This window comes from Meriones unguiculatus, chromosome 8, assembly GCF_030254825.1.
Source record: "Meriones unguiculatus strain TT.TT164.6M chromosome 8, Bangor_MerUng_6.1, whole genome shotgun sequence".
NCBI classification, from domain to species: Eukaryota; Metazoa; Chordata; class Mammalia; order Rodentia; family Muridae; genus Meriones; species Meriones unguiculatus.
Genome location: NC_083356.1, coordinates 16,299,940 through 16,318,118, shown reverse-complemented (window position 1 = coordinate 16,318,118; position 18,179 = coordinate 16,299,940). Strand labels below are relative to the sequence as shown.

The following is an 18,179-nucleotide window of genomic DNA, read 5'->3' as shown; positions in this document are numbered from 1 at the left end:
AAGTTGCAGGCCAGCCTGGGCTAAATGGTGAGACTATCTCAAAAGAGAAAGGAAAACACATACACACACACACACACACACACACACACACACACACACACACACACACACACACTTGGGGGGGTTATTAGGTACAATTTCAGTTTGTTGAGATCTAATCTTGTTTGAAGACATGAATGAAAATCCGAAGTATTGTATGTTGCCTGTAAAAGTGTTTAGAATATAGTTAAGGCCAGACACACTGGTGTATGCTTTTAATCCCAGCACTTGGAAGACAGAGGCAGGTAGATCGTCATGAGTCTGAGGACAGCCTCCTCTACACAGTGAGTTCCAGGCTAGGCAAAACAAAAACAAAGAAAGAACAAAAGGAAGAAAGAAAAATGAATGTACCTGAGGGCTGACAAGGTGGCTCAGTGGTTATAGGTGCTTGTTGCCAAGCCTGATGACCTGGGACCCACAAGAAGGAATGAGAGAACTTATTCCCACAAGTTGTCTTCTGGGTCCCGCATGCACCCTGGGTCCCACATGTATGGCGCATACATGCACACATATAATTAAACGAATAAATACAGAAATGTAAATTTTTTAAGTTAATGCAGCCGGGGCAATGCCCAGATAACTTTTGACTTGGCAGAGTACTGAGTGAGTTGGATCGTCCTTCTGTGAGTTGGGACGTCTGTGTAAGCTCTTCATGACACAGCAGAGTTGCAGAGCCAAAGCCAGGAAGAAGACCCTGCAGCTCTGCTTGGGGCTGCTTTCCCCAGGGCTGCCAGCTGGTTCTGAAGACTCAAGTGCAGCAGGAGCTCAAGAGGGTCGTGAGGGCCCATGGAATATAAAGGCCAGAATTCTGATCCCAACAAAGCTAGATGGGCCAGCATCTTCAAGGCCTTGGGATGCCGAAGGGCCAAGACATCTTGAGGGAACAAGAAACTGAGCAGATCTTGCAAGAACAGATAACCTGGCTTTGACCTTCTCGGATCTGTGGCTCACCAACATGTTCGGGGGTAACTAGTTCCCCTGGCTGCTGCCATCAGGTGACAGTGAACCAGTTCTCTCTAGATTTGCTGTACAGTGCCTAGCACTCAATAAAGATATGCTAAAGCATGAGGACACAAGAGCATGCCTAAAAACTCAAGAGTAGAAGAGACCTATAAAGTTATGGATGACAGAATTGTCAGACCCAGACTTGGGAGTGGCCATGAGAAGCACAGACAGACTTGGGGGCCAGCAGACACTTGCTGTTAGTGTAACACTCCCAAAGGATCAAGCCACCACATTTAAATACATGGAAGAAAAAAAAAATCCGAAAGCCGAGATCTGGCTTATGTAAGGTGATGTCCACAGTTAAAGACGATGCCCACCAAAATGACACTTAGATTTAAAACTCACCAACTGTGACACACCTGAAACATTAAGACACAGAGGTTTTCTGGGCTGTTCTCTCTCACTGGCCTTCCTGGCAAAGCCCCAAGGTAAGAGTATATCAACAACGAAAATAAAAATGTGTCTACGACAAAAGGAGAAGCTGTGAATAAACCCCAGGACAGGGACAGGAGCTGCTATGTGTCTTGGACTGCTATCCAATTAAAGATGTGTCAACAACAGCCACTTGATGATGCAGCTGGGTTTGGGGCCCCTGACAGCAATTATCCAAATTGTCTGGGCTTTGGCCTGCCATGGGACGGGGGCACCCAAACTACTGCATCATGGCACTCCCTTGGCAGTCAGGATGCCAACAGCTAAACATGTCTCTCTCATACACACATGAAACCAGAAAATTTCTAGGATGCCTGCTAGACTGGCCTCTGGGAACTATGATGAGGCGGTCTCTTGGGTTGCCCATGAGGTCTACAGGACTCCTAAAGGCCACCTTTGATTCACCTAGTCTTCTTGGCTGCAGTCCTTGAACCTGTGAATGAGTTACCAAGGTTAGTCTGGCTACCATGGCTAGTCAGGGCTAACCCTGCAGAGTGCAGCCTTTTTTCCTTCAGCTGTACTAATGACAGCCTGTGAACGCCCATCATCACCTGAATCGAAACAGCCAATTTAATGTGTTCTGACAGAAAAACACCCACAGAGAAATGCCATCTCCAGGCAGAATGGTGCTTCCAAATTCAGGCCAACATGAGCTTCTGGGGCAGCCAGTAAACTTGTGAAATTACAGCTAATGAGAGAAGAATAGTGACAGCTACAATTACCTTTGCTGCACATGCCAACATCCCCGACCCAAGTGGGACTCTGGAGTCGTGACCCCAGGTGAGTGGGCAGGCAGAGGCCAGAGGCTGGCTTCTGTCTGGGCTGATAGCCCCACCTTTCTTCTGTCAGTACAAACAAATCTATCCAAGGGCCCTGTGACCTCTGGCAGAGCGCTGTGGGAGGGGAGGGCTCTGGGCATCCCTGTTTCCTCCCGCTTTCTGAGCTGAGCCCTGCACCAGGGAGGATGAGGGGTTCTCTGGCTGACCCAGGCCCCACTCAACCTAGATCACACAGCCTCTAGCCTCAGTTTCTCTCATGCAAAACGGGAGCTTGGTACAGACACTCCTTGGTAGAGAGAGAGAGCCCGCCTCTCCTCTGACCATCTCCAGCTCCACTCCAACGGCCTGACTGGGAATTAAAAATAAGGATCGATCCAGGGCCCCAGAAGTGAAAGAAATGAGGCCATGGCTCTGTGAGGACATGGGGACAGCAGGGGCCATGGGCACCAGTTCCAGGAGTCGCTACTCTTAAAGCTGTAATCTTAGGACAGAAGTGCTACGTGCTTCGCATGTCAGTGTGGCCAGACTCCTCGGGGAGAGAAGAGATAGATATACAGTAGAGACTGTGCTACAAGGAAGGAAGGAGAAGGGGACAGAGGATGACCTATGGGAAGGAAGTCCATGGGCACCAGAGTCTATTACATGCACTCACGTACGGACACACACAGAGACACGCATGCCTTCATGCATAAACATACATACACATGGGCACACATGCACAAACATACATACACATATGGGCACACATGCACTCACAGACATGTACACAGATATGCACAGAAACATATACACAGTCATGAACACATGCAAACGCAGACACGTGTGTAAAGACATGCACAGATGTACACACAGATGCACACACACACACATACACATGCTCAGACACATTCACATACACAGGCAGATACGAACACACAAAGAGACATAGGCACACATGCATGTGCTTACATATACATACTTTGGAAAAGCCTGGAAGAAAGAAAGAAATGCCCAGTTACTAATTCCTTCAAATTTAAAATCAAACCCCTGCTAGGGCATGACTCCCCTAAGTGACCAGGGACTTTTGCTTATCAGGAGGGTGTTAAGCCCAAGGAGAGCCAAAAATGGAGAATTCTGACCCTTCCCAGCAATCATGGGCCATGGTGTATACAAGAGAATCTGTCCTGTTGGTGCAAATGGGATCTGTCAGATTCAAGGGCAGAGGTCGAGTTGGGGGCTTTTGCTAGGACCTCCTGGCCAAGCAGTGATTCTCGGCCTGTGGGCTCATTCTGAACACCTCAAAACCTCAGGGTGAGCATAGGATAAGGGCTCTCTCTACCACACTGACAGTGAAGAGGCTGAGAGGCAAGGGCAGCTCAGTGAGGGAGCATTGAGTGGTCCTCACAAAGACTCATCACTCCTTAGTACCTCTGACTCCAACAACCTAGCAGATACTGTCTGCGAAGCAAGAGGTGCAGCTACGTGAGTGGAGTGAAAAGTCACTTCCAAAAATGTTCGTGTACTCTGACCTAAGGCTTCAAACAAACCGAATGGTGAAGAGGAAAAAATAAAAATTAAAAAGGAGAAAACACACACGCAGCACGATGTGATGGGTTCTCTGGAGCCTCTAGGCAGCGTGCGGGTTTAATACGGGCGAAGGGGGCTGCAATTGGAACTGATGGAGGCTCGCTCCCGGCACCTGCTGCAGCCCATTTCCTTCAGCTCTGAAAGTCTGTGAGACTAGCCAGGAAGAAGGGCCAAATTCCAGGCCAGGCAAACCAGGGCTGCTGGCTAGGGCAATTTACACAGAGCCAGCAGCTCCATGGTTAAATGGGTTCCACTCTGTGTCCACAGTGAAGGAAAGCAGGTGCTGGAAATGAACCCCACAGGAACCCATAGTTATGCACAATCTCTGCACGTCCCCTGATCTGTCTGGCACAATGGTTCTACTGTTTGAGTCACCCATATTTCCCTTCTGTGTTCTCTCTTTCCCCCATAGGGCAGTCATAGGAGGAAGTGAGCAAGCAGTAGATGTCCCTTTATAGGCATCCTGGGAAGCCCCTCTGTCTGGTTCTTTTTCTGAGGCACCTGTCTGCTCTGCAGGTGCAGACACACCCACCTGGAGATGGAGCCTGGATGACGTGCCAGCTGTGGCCTCCATCAGCACGCCATCCTCCTTCCGGGTCCGGAACATGAGCCCCAGGTACCAAGGCACGGAGATGGTGATGTCAAGGTCACTCCATGACACAACGCTCTCGCCACTGAAGCGCTGTGGGTGTGGCATGGCTGCAGATACAAGACCAGGCACCTCAGGCACCTCCCGAAAGCAGGCAGAGAGCATCTTCTCAGCTACCAGCCAGGTGAGGAAGGGATCTTTCATGCTAACCCAAATGCTAACCTCAGAATTGACCTGTGCGCAGTACTACGTTAAGAACCCAGCAATGGACTCTACAGATGCCTGGCATGGTTTCTGTACAGCTCATTTGGCAAAGAAACCTTGAGAGTTGTCAGACAGATCCGAAGGGTAGCAAACACCCCCCTTGGTGGATATATGACAGTCAAGGCACTGTAGCACTTGGGACATGGAGCAGGTTCAGGTTTTGGTTGGGTGAGTGGCACCATTCCCTAGGCAGGAGGTCCTGAGAGTGAAGAAAGCAAGCCAGGCCACAAGCATGAATGCATTCATTGCTCTCTGCTCTTGACTATGGTGACTGTGTGATATCACCCATTCTCTCCCTGTGGCTGTGTTAAAATACCATGACAAAAAGCAACTTGAGAAATAAAGGGTTTATTTGGCTCACAGTTCCAAGGCACAGTAAGCCTGTCGTGATGGGGCTGCCAATAAGCCATCATTTAAACCCTGCAGCACCTCTGAGAGATGGGTGGGAGATTGTATTTCATGCTCCTCACTGGGCCCAATCAGCAGCAGCTGTCAGGAAAAGCACCCAAGAATTCCACGGGGCTCAGGTGTATCCCCACAGTCATCTTGCCCTTGGTCACTTGGCTTCATATCCTACAGAGCTGACCCCAGGCCCTGAACCTCTATCCCAGCCTCTCAGGCTGCTTATTTCCTGTGTTCCCCCTCCTAGCTGGTGTTTGGGGGGGTGGGGAGGGACAAATCCTTACCTTGTTCACAGTTCTTTCCACCAAAGCGGAGTGGGCACTCGCATAGGTATGTGTTCCACCTGTTCACACAGGTGCCTCCGTTCTGGCACGAGGTCCCTTCGCAGAAGTCCCTCTGAGAAGCACAGCCTGCAGGGTGAGGGTGTAGCCTGGCCTTGATTTGAAGATCCCCATTGGTGAGCTTCACCCTTCCCCACACTGACCCACGCAGGAGCGCAAGCAGCTGGAGCTGGCTAGCTTGGAACCGGCTGGCCACGGTGAGAACCCCAGACTGGAGGTGTGCGGAATTCTCTGTTTCACCCTTATCTGAGACTCGGGGTTTCCATGCCATCCCAGAGTCTGATATGACCACCTGTTGACCAGCTCAAGGCCTTAGCTCATGTGCCCAGGTACATGACGCCGTTCCAATAGTAAGAGCACAGTAAAGTGTAGGCACTGTTGCCATGCCAACCAAGCCAAGCTCTACACCCATTCCCAAGAGGTCCTCACTCACAGGTAGGCACAGTTCAAGAATCCCCTGGGAGGTAGAAACAGCCTTTCTGTCCCTGAGGTCGCCACAAATGACCAGTGGGCACTATGCTGCCCTACACACCTGGGGGCTGCTCATACCTGCCCTGGTGCCATTGTTGGCGATGAAGGCGGCCATGTCCACGATCCTGCCGTCGACCGACAGGTTCCGCATGCAGCCCACGAACTGCCGGCTATGCACGGGGAAGTCTTCTGGCAGGTTGGGGACACCACCCAGGAGCAGAGGGCCAGTCAGATCCAGTGACCTGGGAAGGCAAAGCCATCCGCCTGTGGCATCAGACCTGGCATCGTTGTGATGTCACTGAGACTCTGCGGCCAGAGGCTTCAATCGCAGAGCAGAGCCCAAGGTCAGGACAGGTGTCAGCCGGCCTCAGGGCCACTAGGGGCCCCTCACAGCTTCTCTGGGCCTCTGTTTCCTTACACTCGTATCACTTCCCAACAAATGGATGTTTGGGGGTTAGCTAAGGACTACCTACTGAGTTCCACTCTGCAGTAGAGAGGAACATCCCACAGTCTATTGGCTCTCCAGAGAGAAAGTCTATTTGGAACAGAACTCTGGCTCCAGCAGGGGGCAGCTGAGCTCCCACACAGGGCTCTAGACCCAGCTCATCAAGACAGGAAAGAAAGTGAAGTGAGGATGGGGGAAAGGGCGTGACCCTCATCAAGTTCACCTGAACATGACCTTCAAAGGGAATAGAGATTCAGGGATAGGGGCTGGGGTAGAAGCCTGCAATGCTAAGCCTAAGGATACCAAGGCTGGAGGATTAGAAGTTGGAAGACAGCCCGGGCTGTATAGGGAGACATTGTCTCAAAACAAAAAATCAAAAACCCAACGTACTGTATTCCACCCACAAACTATCAGCTAGGACACAGCAGGAGCCGGTCCTCATCCTTTTGAGGTTGGTGTTCTTGAAAGAAAATAAAGTAAGGTTGGCCCTGTGTATGGGTGTAGGGATTTCTTTGTCCTAAGTTAAAGCAATCCCGGAGAGACCCCAAACCAACCAGGACACCCAGTCACTTCCACCTCAGGTAATTCCAGAGTTCAGGGACCAGCCAATCCTGGAAGATGAGGCAGGAAGGGCAAGTGGCTCAGACTGAGTTCCCTTCCGAAAGGTCCTGGCTGCTTAGCCCAGGCTGGCCTTCAGGTCGCTATATAGACCAGGCGATGTGAAACCTCAGCATGTGTTTCTCAGCCTCCCACGTGCTACGATTATTGGGATGCTCTGCTACAGCTGGCTTGACAGATGCTTCTAGGGGACTATTATCCTGAAGAGCTCTACAGTCTGAGAGGGAAGGTGCCTAGCCATTAGGGAGAGAGTCCGATACCCCCTAGACAGGAGGTACGGAGGCACCCTGCATGGGCCTGACCGTGGTGATCTGTGTCTAGGGCGGGGCTTGGATGGCTGTGGATGCCCAGTGTTACCCCCTCCAGGAGTCTCACTTCTTGGAGCCGCTCTGAGTGCCCTGGGCAGCGCAGCTGTAGTTCCCGACGTAACTTCCGAAGTGCACGGCCACGGCTGCGTCACAGCCGTCGACCGTCACCACGGCTACCTTCTCTCCAGATGGCCCGTGGGGCAGGCCCAGGTGGCCGATGTTGGGCTGTGGGGACGGAAAGAATGGAATTGGTCAGCTCTGTCCCTCAGAGTGTGTGACCTGCATACCCCCTGCACAGGTAGCATGTACATAATGGGTGAGGCGCCCTAGCCCCTGACCCGCTACATGGGTTGTAGGGAATCTTCCCAGAACACAGGGCCTTCTCAGCACCTCAGAATGAGCCCTCATTGGAAATAGAGCGATGGCAGTAAGTTATTGCAAATCTGGGGTGGAGCATATGAGGGCCTGAGACAAGAGGACTAGGGTCCACTGCTGTAGCCAGCAACCAGGACCATGCAGGACCCTCCCTAGAAAGCTAGCACATAAATATATATTTTTTTAATTTGCTAAAAAAAAATTTGATATAAGCCCAGGACTGTAGACAACCACTCAACCATTGAACTGAATCTTCCGTCCCCCTGTTGAGTCCAGTTCTCCAGGCCAAGAGGAGGAATACCTGTTGTCTAAGCCACACCACTGTTAGCTCTTCCTTACAGTGGCCTCCAGACACAGTCATGTCTTTATGTAGGACCCTCTTTTTGTCCCTCATTGGCTCCTGACACCATGGCTCTGTGTTCCGGTTGCAGCTTTCTGTCCCACATTTTGAAAGCTGTTTGTCAGCCAGCCACGCTGGAGCCCGACCCAAAGTACTGAGTGCCCCTGCCAGCCACCTCCTCAAATTATCTTCATCCCTTGCTGGAGAGATGACTCAGTAGTTAAGACTCTTCTGAAGGTCCTGAGTCCAGTCTCCAGCACCCACAAGGCTAGCTGATAACTGTCTAGTGCTGTCTCCTGGCATGTAGATGTTCAGGCACACAAGGTGCCCATGTAAAAAAAAACACACAAGTAAATAACTCTAAAAATATTAGCTTCATCCCTTCATTGGTCTGAGGTTGCCTCTTCTATGCTTCCAGGCCAGAGCCACTCCTCAGAAACCTCTTGGCCTTGCCCCCCCCCTCCTTCTGCCCAGGGGCCACAGTGAAGCTTCTCCCTGTTGAGGGGACTGCAGCTGCCACCCAGGAATGGCTTCTTTTCCTGGCAGCCGGCATGGTCTCAAGTTCTTGGTATCCACCCATATAACCTCCGAAACCCTTCTAGGAGTAGAAGAGGAGCCAACTGCCCTGTCCATGCTAGACAAAGGTATGACGGTCTCAAGTGAGTGTTAGAAATAGGCAAATAGCCAGAGGGCGGACACAGGCAACTGGATTTCCTTTCTGACCTCTACATTGGGGTACCAAGGCCTGTGTCCCTAGGTGCTGTGAGCACAAACCCAAGCTAGTATCACCAAGGCACACAAGATACGGGACTCCTCCTTTCCCACAGAGAGCCTGGCAGCACCTCTCCTCCACGCAACCCCCCTCAAAATAAATAAATAAATAAATAAAAACCAATAGACCCAAACAGGTATACTGGCACACCTACAGTCAGTCCTAGAACTCAAAAGGTTGAGATTGGAAGATCACTTAAGTTTGGGAGTTCTAGGTCAGCCTGGCAACATAGCAAGACCACATCTCAAACGAAAAGCAAAAGAAACCCATAGGCCCAGTGCCTCCTCTTGCTGTAACAGTGCTGGTTTTGCTTGTGTTAACATGCTTCTTTATGCTACTGGAAATAGCTATATTAAAAAACAAACAAACAAAACCAGAGACTATAATTAAATCACCCTTAATGCCTTTTTAACAGGAAATGACTGTGCAGCTCATTCAGCATGAAACCTCAAAATTCTCATAGAAAGGAGGTACCTGTTTGATGGGACACAGGGCTGGAAGGGAGGTCATAGAGCTGCTGGCACAGGAGTTCAACCAACTGTCTGAGGTGTGTGCCCCAGGGTCCGTCTGCTCAGGCCACATATTGGAGTAGTACAGTGGGTGACTTTGCCATGTAGCCACCTGTGTGAGTCCTTCTTCCGCAGCCCTCCTAACCTCTGCCCTAAACAAGCTCTTGGCAGCAGTTTCAATGGGTATAAGGTAGGATTTAAGATGAAAGTACCTGGGCTCATGAGTAACTTGTTTGCCATGCAAGCAGGAGGATCTGGGTTCAGATCCCCAGGACCCACATATAAGCTCAGTGTGGCCATGTGTGCTTACAATTCCAACACTGGGTGGAAGAGGGGGGTAGAGACAAGTGGATCCCCAGAACTGGCTAGCCAGCCAAGCTGATTCGAGTTCAGTGCAAAAACCTAAGGTGGCAAGCAACTGAGAAAGATATCCAATGACAACCTCTGACCTCCACAAAACACCAAGTGCACCTACATACATATTAGAGCCCTCAAAATATGAATGTATGAACACACACATACAATTACAGGCATGTACCTATATATATACAGACATATACTCATTCTCTCTCTCTCACTCATTATGAGGGTTTGAATGAAAATGGCCCCCATAGGCTCATAGGGAATGACACTATTAAAAAAGTACGGCCTTCTTGGTATAGGTATGGCCTCGTTGGAAGAAGTATGTCACCGCAGGTGGGCTTTGAAATTTCAGAAGCTCAAGCCAGGCTCAGGGTCGCTCTCTCTTCCTGCTGCCTGCCAATCAAGGTGTAGAACGCTCAGGAACCTCTTTCCAGCACCATGTCTGCCTGCTGCCATGTTTCCTGCCATGATGATAATGGACTAAGCCTCTGAACTCTAAACCAACCTCAATTATATGCTTTCCTTTGTAAGAGCTGTCATAGTTATGGTGTCTCTTCACAGCAATAAAAAAAAAAAAACTAAAATATTCACATGCATAGACACATACACACACTAGACCATCTGTCCTGTTGATGTGCAAAGAATTTTAGTGTCAACTAAGATACATGAGACTCCCACAAATCTTTCTTTTGGAGCTTAGGGGAGCCAAGTGTCTTAGGTCAATCTCTGATTATCTATTTCCTTAGGGAGTCAACCTCTGTGTCAAGTAGTAGTTAAAGGTTATGGAAAATCATCTGTTTTCTCACTTGGGAGCAGCAACTTGCTTTGGGAGATTGGTGAGGTACCCATTAGGGATGCTTAAGTGTTAGGTACCACGCTGAGAAAGAAGGACCATCCCCGGGCTGCACGAACCCCATATCATCTCTGTAGCATGTAATTTACATTTTTGGGAATGGGTGTGAGGTCTTCAGAGGGTGGATAGAAACAGCCTCTACACTCGGAGGCTTTCATGAGGCTAAGCTGCTATTTACAAAATTGTGATCGTCGTACACTACAGTTCATAACCAACAGCTCAGCACCAGGGCACTCAAGCACAGACAGGGAGGAGCACTGGCATAAAAAATAGGGCAGGGGGGAGCAGCTCCTGCCAATAAGGAGCAGCCGCTGCTGAAAGGCTGATGCCTAGCTCCATTCTGAGGGGTCAGAGCTGATAGCAAGGCCCTGGGTGGCTGCTGCTGGTCATCACCCCAAAACAGGTGGCCTAACAGGAAGCTGACACACAGAATGAGGGTAGAAAGCCCCTGGAGGCAGTAGAGGCACCATGAGCAGCTTTTTCAGAGACTGGGTTTCCCAGGCTCCAGGTAGGGTGAGGAGGGATGAAGAACGGGACAAAATGGGCAGCTTTCCAACTTGTTTGTTTGTTTGTTTCTCTGTGTAACCCTGGCTGTCCTGGAACTCAGAGACCAGGCTGGCCTTGAACTCAGAGATTCACCTGCATTTGCCTTCTGAGTTCTGGGATTAAAGGCTTGCGCCACCACCACCCAGCACTTTTAAAGCGAACTTTTAAAAATTTGCCACATCTTTATACAAAAGAAAAGTTGCGTGTGGCAGGTTCAGGGTTCTCCACTGTTCCTGTGTGGGATGCTGGGCATGGGATGATTAGCCTTCCCAGGGCTGACTGCACTCAGGGAGCAGAAGGCCCTATCAGAGTAGGACATGAAGTTCTTCCCATACCTGAAGAACCGCTCAGGCCTACCAAACCTTAGGCATCATCTCCAGGACAAAATGCTCAGCAGTGGCCCAGCCAGGACACTTGGGCAAAGTAATGCGATACACACAGAGCAGAGGCGAGAGCACCACATGACACCTAAAGCCAAGTCTGTACCATCAGCAGCGTCTACACGCTCCACATCTATACCTCAGTGTCCCTCCTTAGCCACACAGGCTTGCTCTGAGTAGGACGCACACAAGATACAGTCACATACCCAAGACATACACACACATACACACATACAAACACAGATAGACAAGACACACACACAAGACACAGATATACAAGACACACACACATGTACACACATACACACACAGGCAGGTGGAAGTGGCCAGTGGGCAGGGCCCCCACAGTAGCTCCTCTACTCAAGAAACCCAAGAGCTACTGTGCACGTCCAGATGCCAGCTCTATCAACCTGTGCAGATCCGGACTCCTGATGCCAAAGCGTCACCAGGCCTGCCCCTTTCATTTTCCTGCAGCGGATTTTCTTCCCAGTGTACGGGCCCTCCCCGATGGCTTCCACTTAGCTGCCTAAAGTATCTGCGGGGAGCTTTTGTGTGCACATAAAAGCCTTTGGTCCTCCATAGCGCTCACATTTCTGCAGTCTTTTAACCTGCTACAGACAATTTCTCATTGGGAGGCCGATGGGGGTTTGGTTTCAGCTTGGAGGCGGGCAGAGTGGGGTGCCTCTGAAACCAAATGCAGGCAGGGCGAGGCTCAGGACGTGAACGGATTCACACTCGCGGTCAGGAACGACCAACCAACATTCATATCAAAGAACTCACAGATGACCGGAGCCCGGGAATGGGTGCAGGAGGCGAAGGGTGGTGCCATCATTTCTCCCGTAGCAGCCCTGAGTCCAGCCGGCCGTGTCTGCCATCCATGGGCTTGCACAGGCACTTTACTGACCACCTCAGGGTGCCTTCTCCCTGAGGAGGCCCCCCAGGATGTGTGTGGAGCTATGCTCCCGTAACAAAGTTGTAAGTCCTTGCTTCTCTTGAGTTTCCCGTTAAAGACAAAGGCAAAGGTCTGGCTGTCCTGACCAGGGAAATCCGGCAGGTGGGGGAAGGGTGCACCTGAGGAACAACTCCTGCGCTCTCCTTTACCAGAGCATATCCCAGATATCTGAGACAAGACCCACTAAGCCCCGACGAGGTAGCCTGGGTGACGTGAGAGCGCACAGGCCAGTGTTTACCGGAAGTGTGCCTTGTACCCTACACCACACACTGCATTCTCAACACACCCTCACTGGGGCTCGGCTGCCCAAGCATGCTCACACTGACTCACACTCACGCATGCACGCGCACTCACCCAGATGCTCGCCAGCATTTACGTGTGCACACTCACATGCACACACTCGCCGGTGGTCATACGGGCAGCATCTTACACGTTCTTAACAAATCACTCTCACAATGCCTGGCCTACTCTAGCTAGGACCTGACCGACCTCTTTCTGCTCTCCACCCACCCACCCCTAGTCTGGGCCACAACAGGGAGGCCCCATGATCCAGCTCCTTGTCTTTGACCTCACCTCAGAGTACCTCCGTCTTCCTCACTGATAGATCCTGAGGGCAACAAGCCCAAACTGTCATGATGAAGATAAATGTGGGTGAAAGCATGAGCTTGCTACAGAAAGCAAAGGAGCAGTCACAGCCGGAGAGCATGTGTCAGGCTGAGGACGGCACACCTGAGAGCCACTGACACATCAGCAGAGGAAACTCACAGTCGTGTGTCCCCTCCTCCCCCCTTGTACAGTTCTGTGCCTCAGTTTCCTCATCTCCTCCCAGAACCACGACGGCCACCCTGGACTTACACACCCTAGCACCAGGCAAGATGTCAGGGTATGCAGACCCTGCACCAGGGTGAAGAGGGAGCAGGCTTGCTGCATCAATTGCATCTCAAGTCACACAGAGTGGGAGAGGATAAGGCAGATGGAGGGTACCAGAAAAAGCACCCATCCCGCCAGACAGGACACACCCTGTGACAGGCTGCCTAGCTCCTGGAGGACTTTCCACAACCGAGCAATGGAACACAAAGGCCCGGGGCGAGCCTGGGAGCCGTGAACTTTCCATGCAGGTGGCTCCCTACCGTCTGACCAGCCTGTGTTTAGGAAAGGAAGCCAGGCACCCTATCTCCCAACTCTGTCAGCTGTCAAGGACAGGGTGTGTCCTAGTACCTGCTGCATGCCCCGCCACTACCATTGAAGCACCCAGTGGCCTCTCTCACAGGGCTCTCTGGCCATTCCAGGCCCCTTGGGCTGGCTTCTATTACTTACAAAGCTTGGCTTCAAGGGAACCATTTAACATTCCAAGGGTGGAGATGGAGGACAGATAACCAGGGTCTCAGACATCACCCTGTGACCCACCGAGAGGCGTCGGAATGTGCCTGTATGGAAGTGTCGCTACTCGATATTTATGGAATACCTATGTAGACCAGACAGGAGCTCGCTGAACCGGCAGGAAACACAGCCGGAAAAGAAACAACTAATTCACACTCCAGGCTCAGGCTTGTGGACAATGAGAGCTTTTATGGTAACCGAACCCCTGGGGTGCACTCCCACAGGCTCATGTGAAACACCACACTCCCCTTTGTTGGTAAGAGGGCCTGGTGCAATGGGAGACTTTAAGAAAAAAAAAAAAAAAAAAGGAAGCTTTCTTTGCTGCACCGTTGGTCAGAACAGTTTTAGGTGCTTTGCAAAGCTCAATTAACTCATGAAAATGTGGCCTCTTTATCTTGCATATCTTCAAATCTGAAGATTTGTTGAAAAAAAAAAGTGTAAAAGAAAAAGACCAAAATGGTTCATTTGCCACTGACGTTCTACCAGTAACTCAGGTGTGTACAAGTTGACACACGGAAGGGCTTCGAAGGATCACAAAGCCACCTGAATTCACATCCTTGTTGACAAACACAACCATAATTGCTTGCTGTTTGCAAACAGCCTCGACATGCCACTGGCAACACATGTCCTCAGTACCGCCTTGAGACTTCATGCCTTTAAGAACCTGGAGGTCCCTTGACCAGTATGGTGGTGCACACCTTAAATCTCAGCACTTGAGAGGCAGAGAAAGGCAGGTCTCTGGGAGTTCAAGGCCAGCCTGGTCTACTTAGCCAGGACATCCAGACCTACACAGTGAGACCCTGTCTCAAACAAACAAACACCTGGAGGTCCTAGGGAGAGGCTTGTCCAAGTCTGCTGTCTGAGAGCGGGCCCTTGGGTTTTCTGGAGTCGTAGGGACACCCCCTATCCCTGTCATGAGGGTAGTAGAGATAGGATCACAACCCACGTCTTTTGGATCTTGGGGTTTCACTATCTGAACTATGGCAACAGTCCAAGTGAGTGAACCCAGCCAGGGCCAGGCCATCCCTAAGAATAAGATCCATATCTAGAGGTCATTCCAAGGTCACCTGAGCACAGATACCCCCCAAGCCCCAGTCAGAGAGAGGGGCGCCGGTTCTAAGAAGAGTTCTCTAGCCTTTCTGCCGGAGCCCCCTCTTCTCATAAAAGTGACTTCAGTCTCGCACCAGCAACACACTCAGCCTGAAAATATATGGCAACCCTTTCTCCAAACCTCTTCTCAGCAGATTTATGCAGACAAGGAAAACATTGTAAGCCACACTGACATTAATCATGTCAATCTGATTTACTGTCTGTCCTTTGAAAACAATATTTGGCAACTGCTTTAGATGTTTTTTACGCGTATGGGTGTTTTGCCTGCACGTGCATGGACGCTACTCAACATGCAGTATCTGGAAGAACAAGAGGAGGAGGAGTCCCCTGGAACTGCAGTTACAGACGCCTGTGATCTGCCAAGTGCATGCTGGGAACCAAACTCATGTCAGCCAGTGCTCCTCACCCGAGCCATCTCTCCAGTCCTGATATTTCGCAACTCCTCCTATGCGATGATTTGTTTTCTTTCTCTCTCTCTCTCTTTTTAACCAAGATCACTTCTATATAGCACCACTCTTCTCAGAGCTAATGCAGTTTACGTGATCACTCATTTACTCCCTAACTACGGGATGTTCGTAAGCAGACTCTATGCACGTCAAGCTGGGAAAGGAAGCCTGAGCTTGTTTCAAACGAAGATGCAAAAAAAAAAAAAAAACCAGACTTGCTGCTATAACCTGCTACTGAGGGGTTGGATTGGTGGGCTTAACTGACTGGGATACTATGGAATTGATGGAACAAACTAAAAATACTGCCCTGGACGATGATGATGATGATGATGAAAGGGGAGGAGGATCACCATTCCAGTCATCCCTTGAATAAGAAGGGCCCAAGCACCCTATAGCCAGCCTGATCTGGGAGGAACTTCACAAGCCCTGTCAGCAGCAGGAGGCCAGAGTGGCAAAGGCAGTCTACACGGTGATGTCCCTGTGCTAGATGCTGAAGGGTGAGTGTCCTTGAAAACAAGCTGCCTGCTGCTACCACCCAGACGCCTCCCCTCCCAGCTTCAGTTACTCCTGTCCCTGCCATAACTATTGTTCAGTCCTTCCCAGCTAACCCTTATACCTGCCTCTGTCTCCCAAGTACTGGGAATAAAGACCTGCACCACCACTCGGCCCAGCATGTATAGCTCATACATCTGAATCGAGGCAGGTTTATGGCATACAACAAGGAAGCAGGTTTAGCTAGTCCTGACTAAAGGTGTCTATAGGGAAGCAGTCTGGGGCTGCAGTCATCCCTGTGGAAGAGAAGCCATGGTTGATGGTTTCTAAACACGTGTTAACATTTCCACTTGGACCTGAGGAAGGCTTTCCCACCCCTCTGAGCCTCACCCAGGGAAGGCTGTGCCACTCCCATGAGACTGAGGCATTGAGGTCTTTGACACGACCATGCCTGTGTCAAATAACACACATCACTCGGTACTCCATCACTCTCCACATGAGGACACTGTCAAAAACAAAAACAAAAAACAAAACAAAAAAAAAAAACCGCTGGGGTTCAAAGGTCACAGTTGGTGCCCTCCATCAGGGCAAGCAGCACAGGCCATCCGATCTCAGCTTTCCTGTACACGTATGTGCCTGTGTGGCATCCTTAGTCCCGTCAGTCCCTGAGACGTGCTAGAGGGTGGCACTCATTGTATGCCTGTGTCTCCAGCACCCACTGAGGCTCCCTGAGCAAAACAAGGTATGGCCAGAATCCCCCAGGAAGCGAGAGACGTGCTCCAGAGAGCCAAATGCCCAGTGGCTGCATGCAGGTTCCCTGTCCTCCAGACAGCGCCCTCTTTTGGAAGCAACCAGATACCACTGTGAGCTGGGATTATGGGTAGTGTTCCTCTCCTAACACCACAAACACTCCTGGGTGCTGAAAGGTGACGTAAAAGAAATGCAGCATCAAAACCTGAATTTCAAGTGCAAAGAAATGACTTCAAATGCTCTTACTGAAATAGGCCATTATACAGGGCAGATGGAAAGATGGAAAAGCTTAACTGCCTTTACAAAAGCCTCAGAGGGAAAAAAAAAGTCTACAGTGAGACCATGACCACAAATCTCCATCCAGCCAAACCTCCCCAGTGCTTCTGGAGAAGAGCTGTGTGAAGCTCAACGGGCAGGAGCAGTGGCTGCCTATAAAATCTCTCCCTAGAACCACTACCAACTCCAACATGCTCCTGTTTCCCTGAGGGCAGACTTAACCAATAGGCCTTCCCACTGAAAATGTCATTATGCAGAAAGAAAGAGGAAACTGCCTTTGTCCGCCCTCATTTGGAAGATCTGCAGAGGGTTCCCTGGGGCCACAGACACTGTCCTCCTCAGGCCTCTGGACCTCAGTGCTTGCTTGTCCAGGATGGAAGGCCATACAGCTCCGCTACCACCTTCCCTAGGCCTGTCTACCTCCCTGTGCCTGTAGAAAGCCAGAACTCAAGAAGAGCAGGGCAGACGAGACAGCCATAGCCAGCAGCTAACTCCACACCCTCACTGCAGGGCCAGGGAGATACTCAAGTCTCCAAATGCATTTCCACAATAACCAAAAGAGCCAAACCTAGGTGTCTTCAGTGCAGTAGGCGAAGTATCCCCAGGACCAGCACAGCCAGTTAGAGAAGGGATGCAGAGGAGCTTCCCCTCTGTTGTTGGACCCACTGAACTTAAGGTCACCATCAGGACAGGGTTTGAGTCCCTTTAAGTGTGGCTCATCCTCCCTCATCATCTTGTACTTCTCCTCAGGCCACCTTCCCACAGCCATCTTCAGTAGCCTGAGGTCACTTCACATTTTATTGCCAGTGACCAGGAACAGAGAGGCCATTAATGATGATGATAATGACAACGAACATACAGGGACCCAACTAAGAGCGTGACCCACCCTGACAGGTCACTTTCACAGTCTCCTTATAGACTAGAGAACCTGCTCCCAGTCTGACGGGTTTTCCCAGACACACCCATCTAAAGCATGGCTGTCCCTGCACCTGGGCTGGTAAAAGCAGCCCCCTCTGAGGCCGAACCAGATAGACACATCAGGGCCATCCACGTACAGATACTGTAACCTCTGCTAACAGTCCTTGCTGTGGGGCCCACTCAACCCACACATGAAGGCTTAAGGATATACAGGAGACTGGTTGGCTTCCTCCCTAAAATACCCTCCGGCAAAAGAAAGAAAACAGCCCAGCAAAGGCCTAATCCTGTGCTCAGGGCTCTGTTTGTTCATTGGGAGGTGGAGGGAGCTGTTGAAAGGACCCAGCCCTGGAAAGGGAAGCATAGATCCCACTAATCCACCTCTACCTGCGGAGCCTCTGGCACGGAGCCCTTCTTTCCTCTGGGCCATCTGGGGTAGCCTTCTATAATGGTGTGTTCCT

At 50.6% G+C, this 18,179-nt stretch overlaps 1 protein-coding gene across 3 annotated transcripts in view; it reads right to left on the bottom strand.

Annotated features, from left to right (window-relative positions):
- The window catches only part of Celsr1 (cadherin EGF LAG seven-pass G-type receptor 1), a 128,993-nt gene that overhangs the window by 32,754 nt on the left and 78,060 nt on the right, over positions 1-18,179 (bottom strand). For all 3 annotated transcript variants that reach the window (XM_060388870.1, XM_060388869.1, XM_060388868.1), the window contains exons 6-9: positions 7,327-7,484; positions 5,967-6,130; positions 5,361-5,486; positions 4,354-4,520 (exon numbers count right to left, since the gene is read on the bottom strand). In XM_060388870.1, coding sequence (XP_060244853.1) covers positions 4,354-4,520; positions 5,361-5,486; positions 5,967-6,130; positions 7,327-7,484 — 615 coding nt within the window. The remainder of the gene's footprint in view (positions 1-4,353; positions 4,521-5,360; positions 5,487-5,966; positions 6,131-7,326; positions 7,485-18,179) is intronic.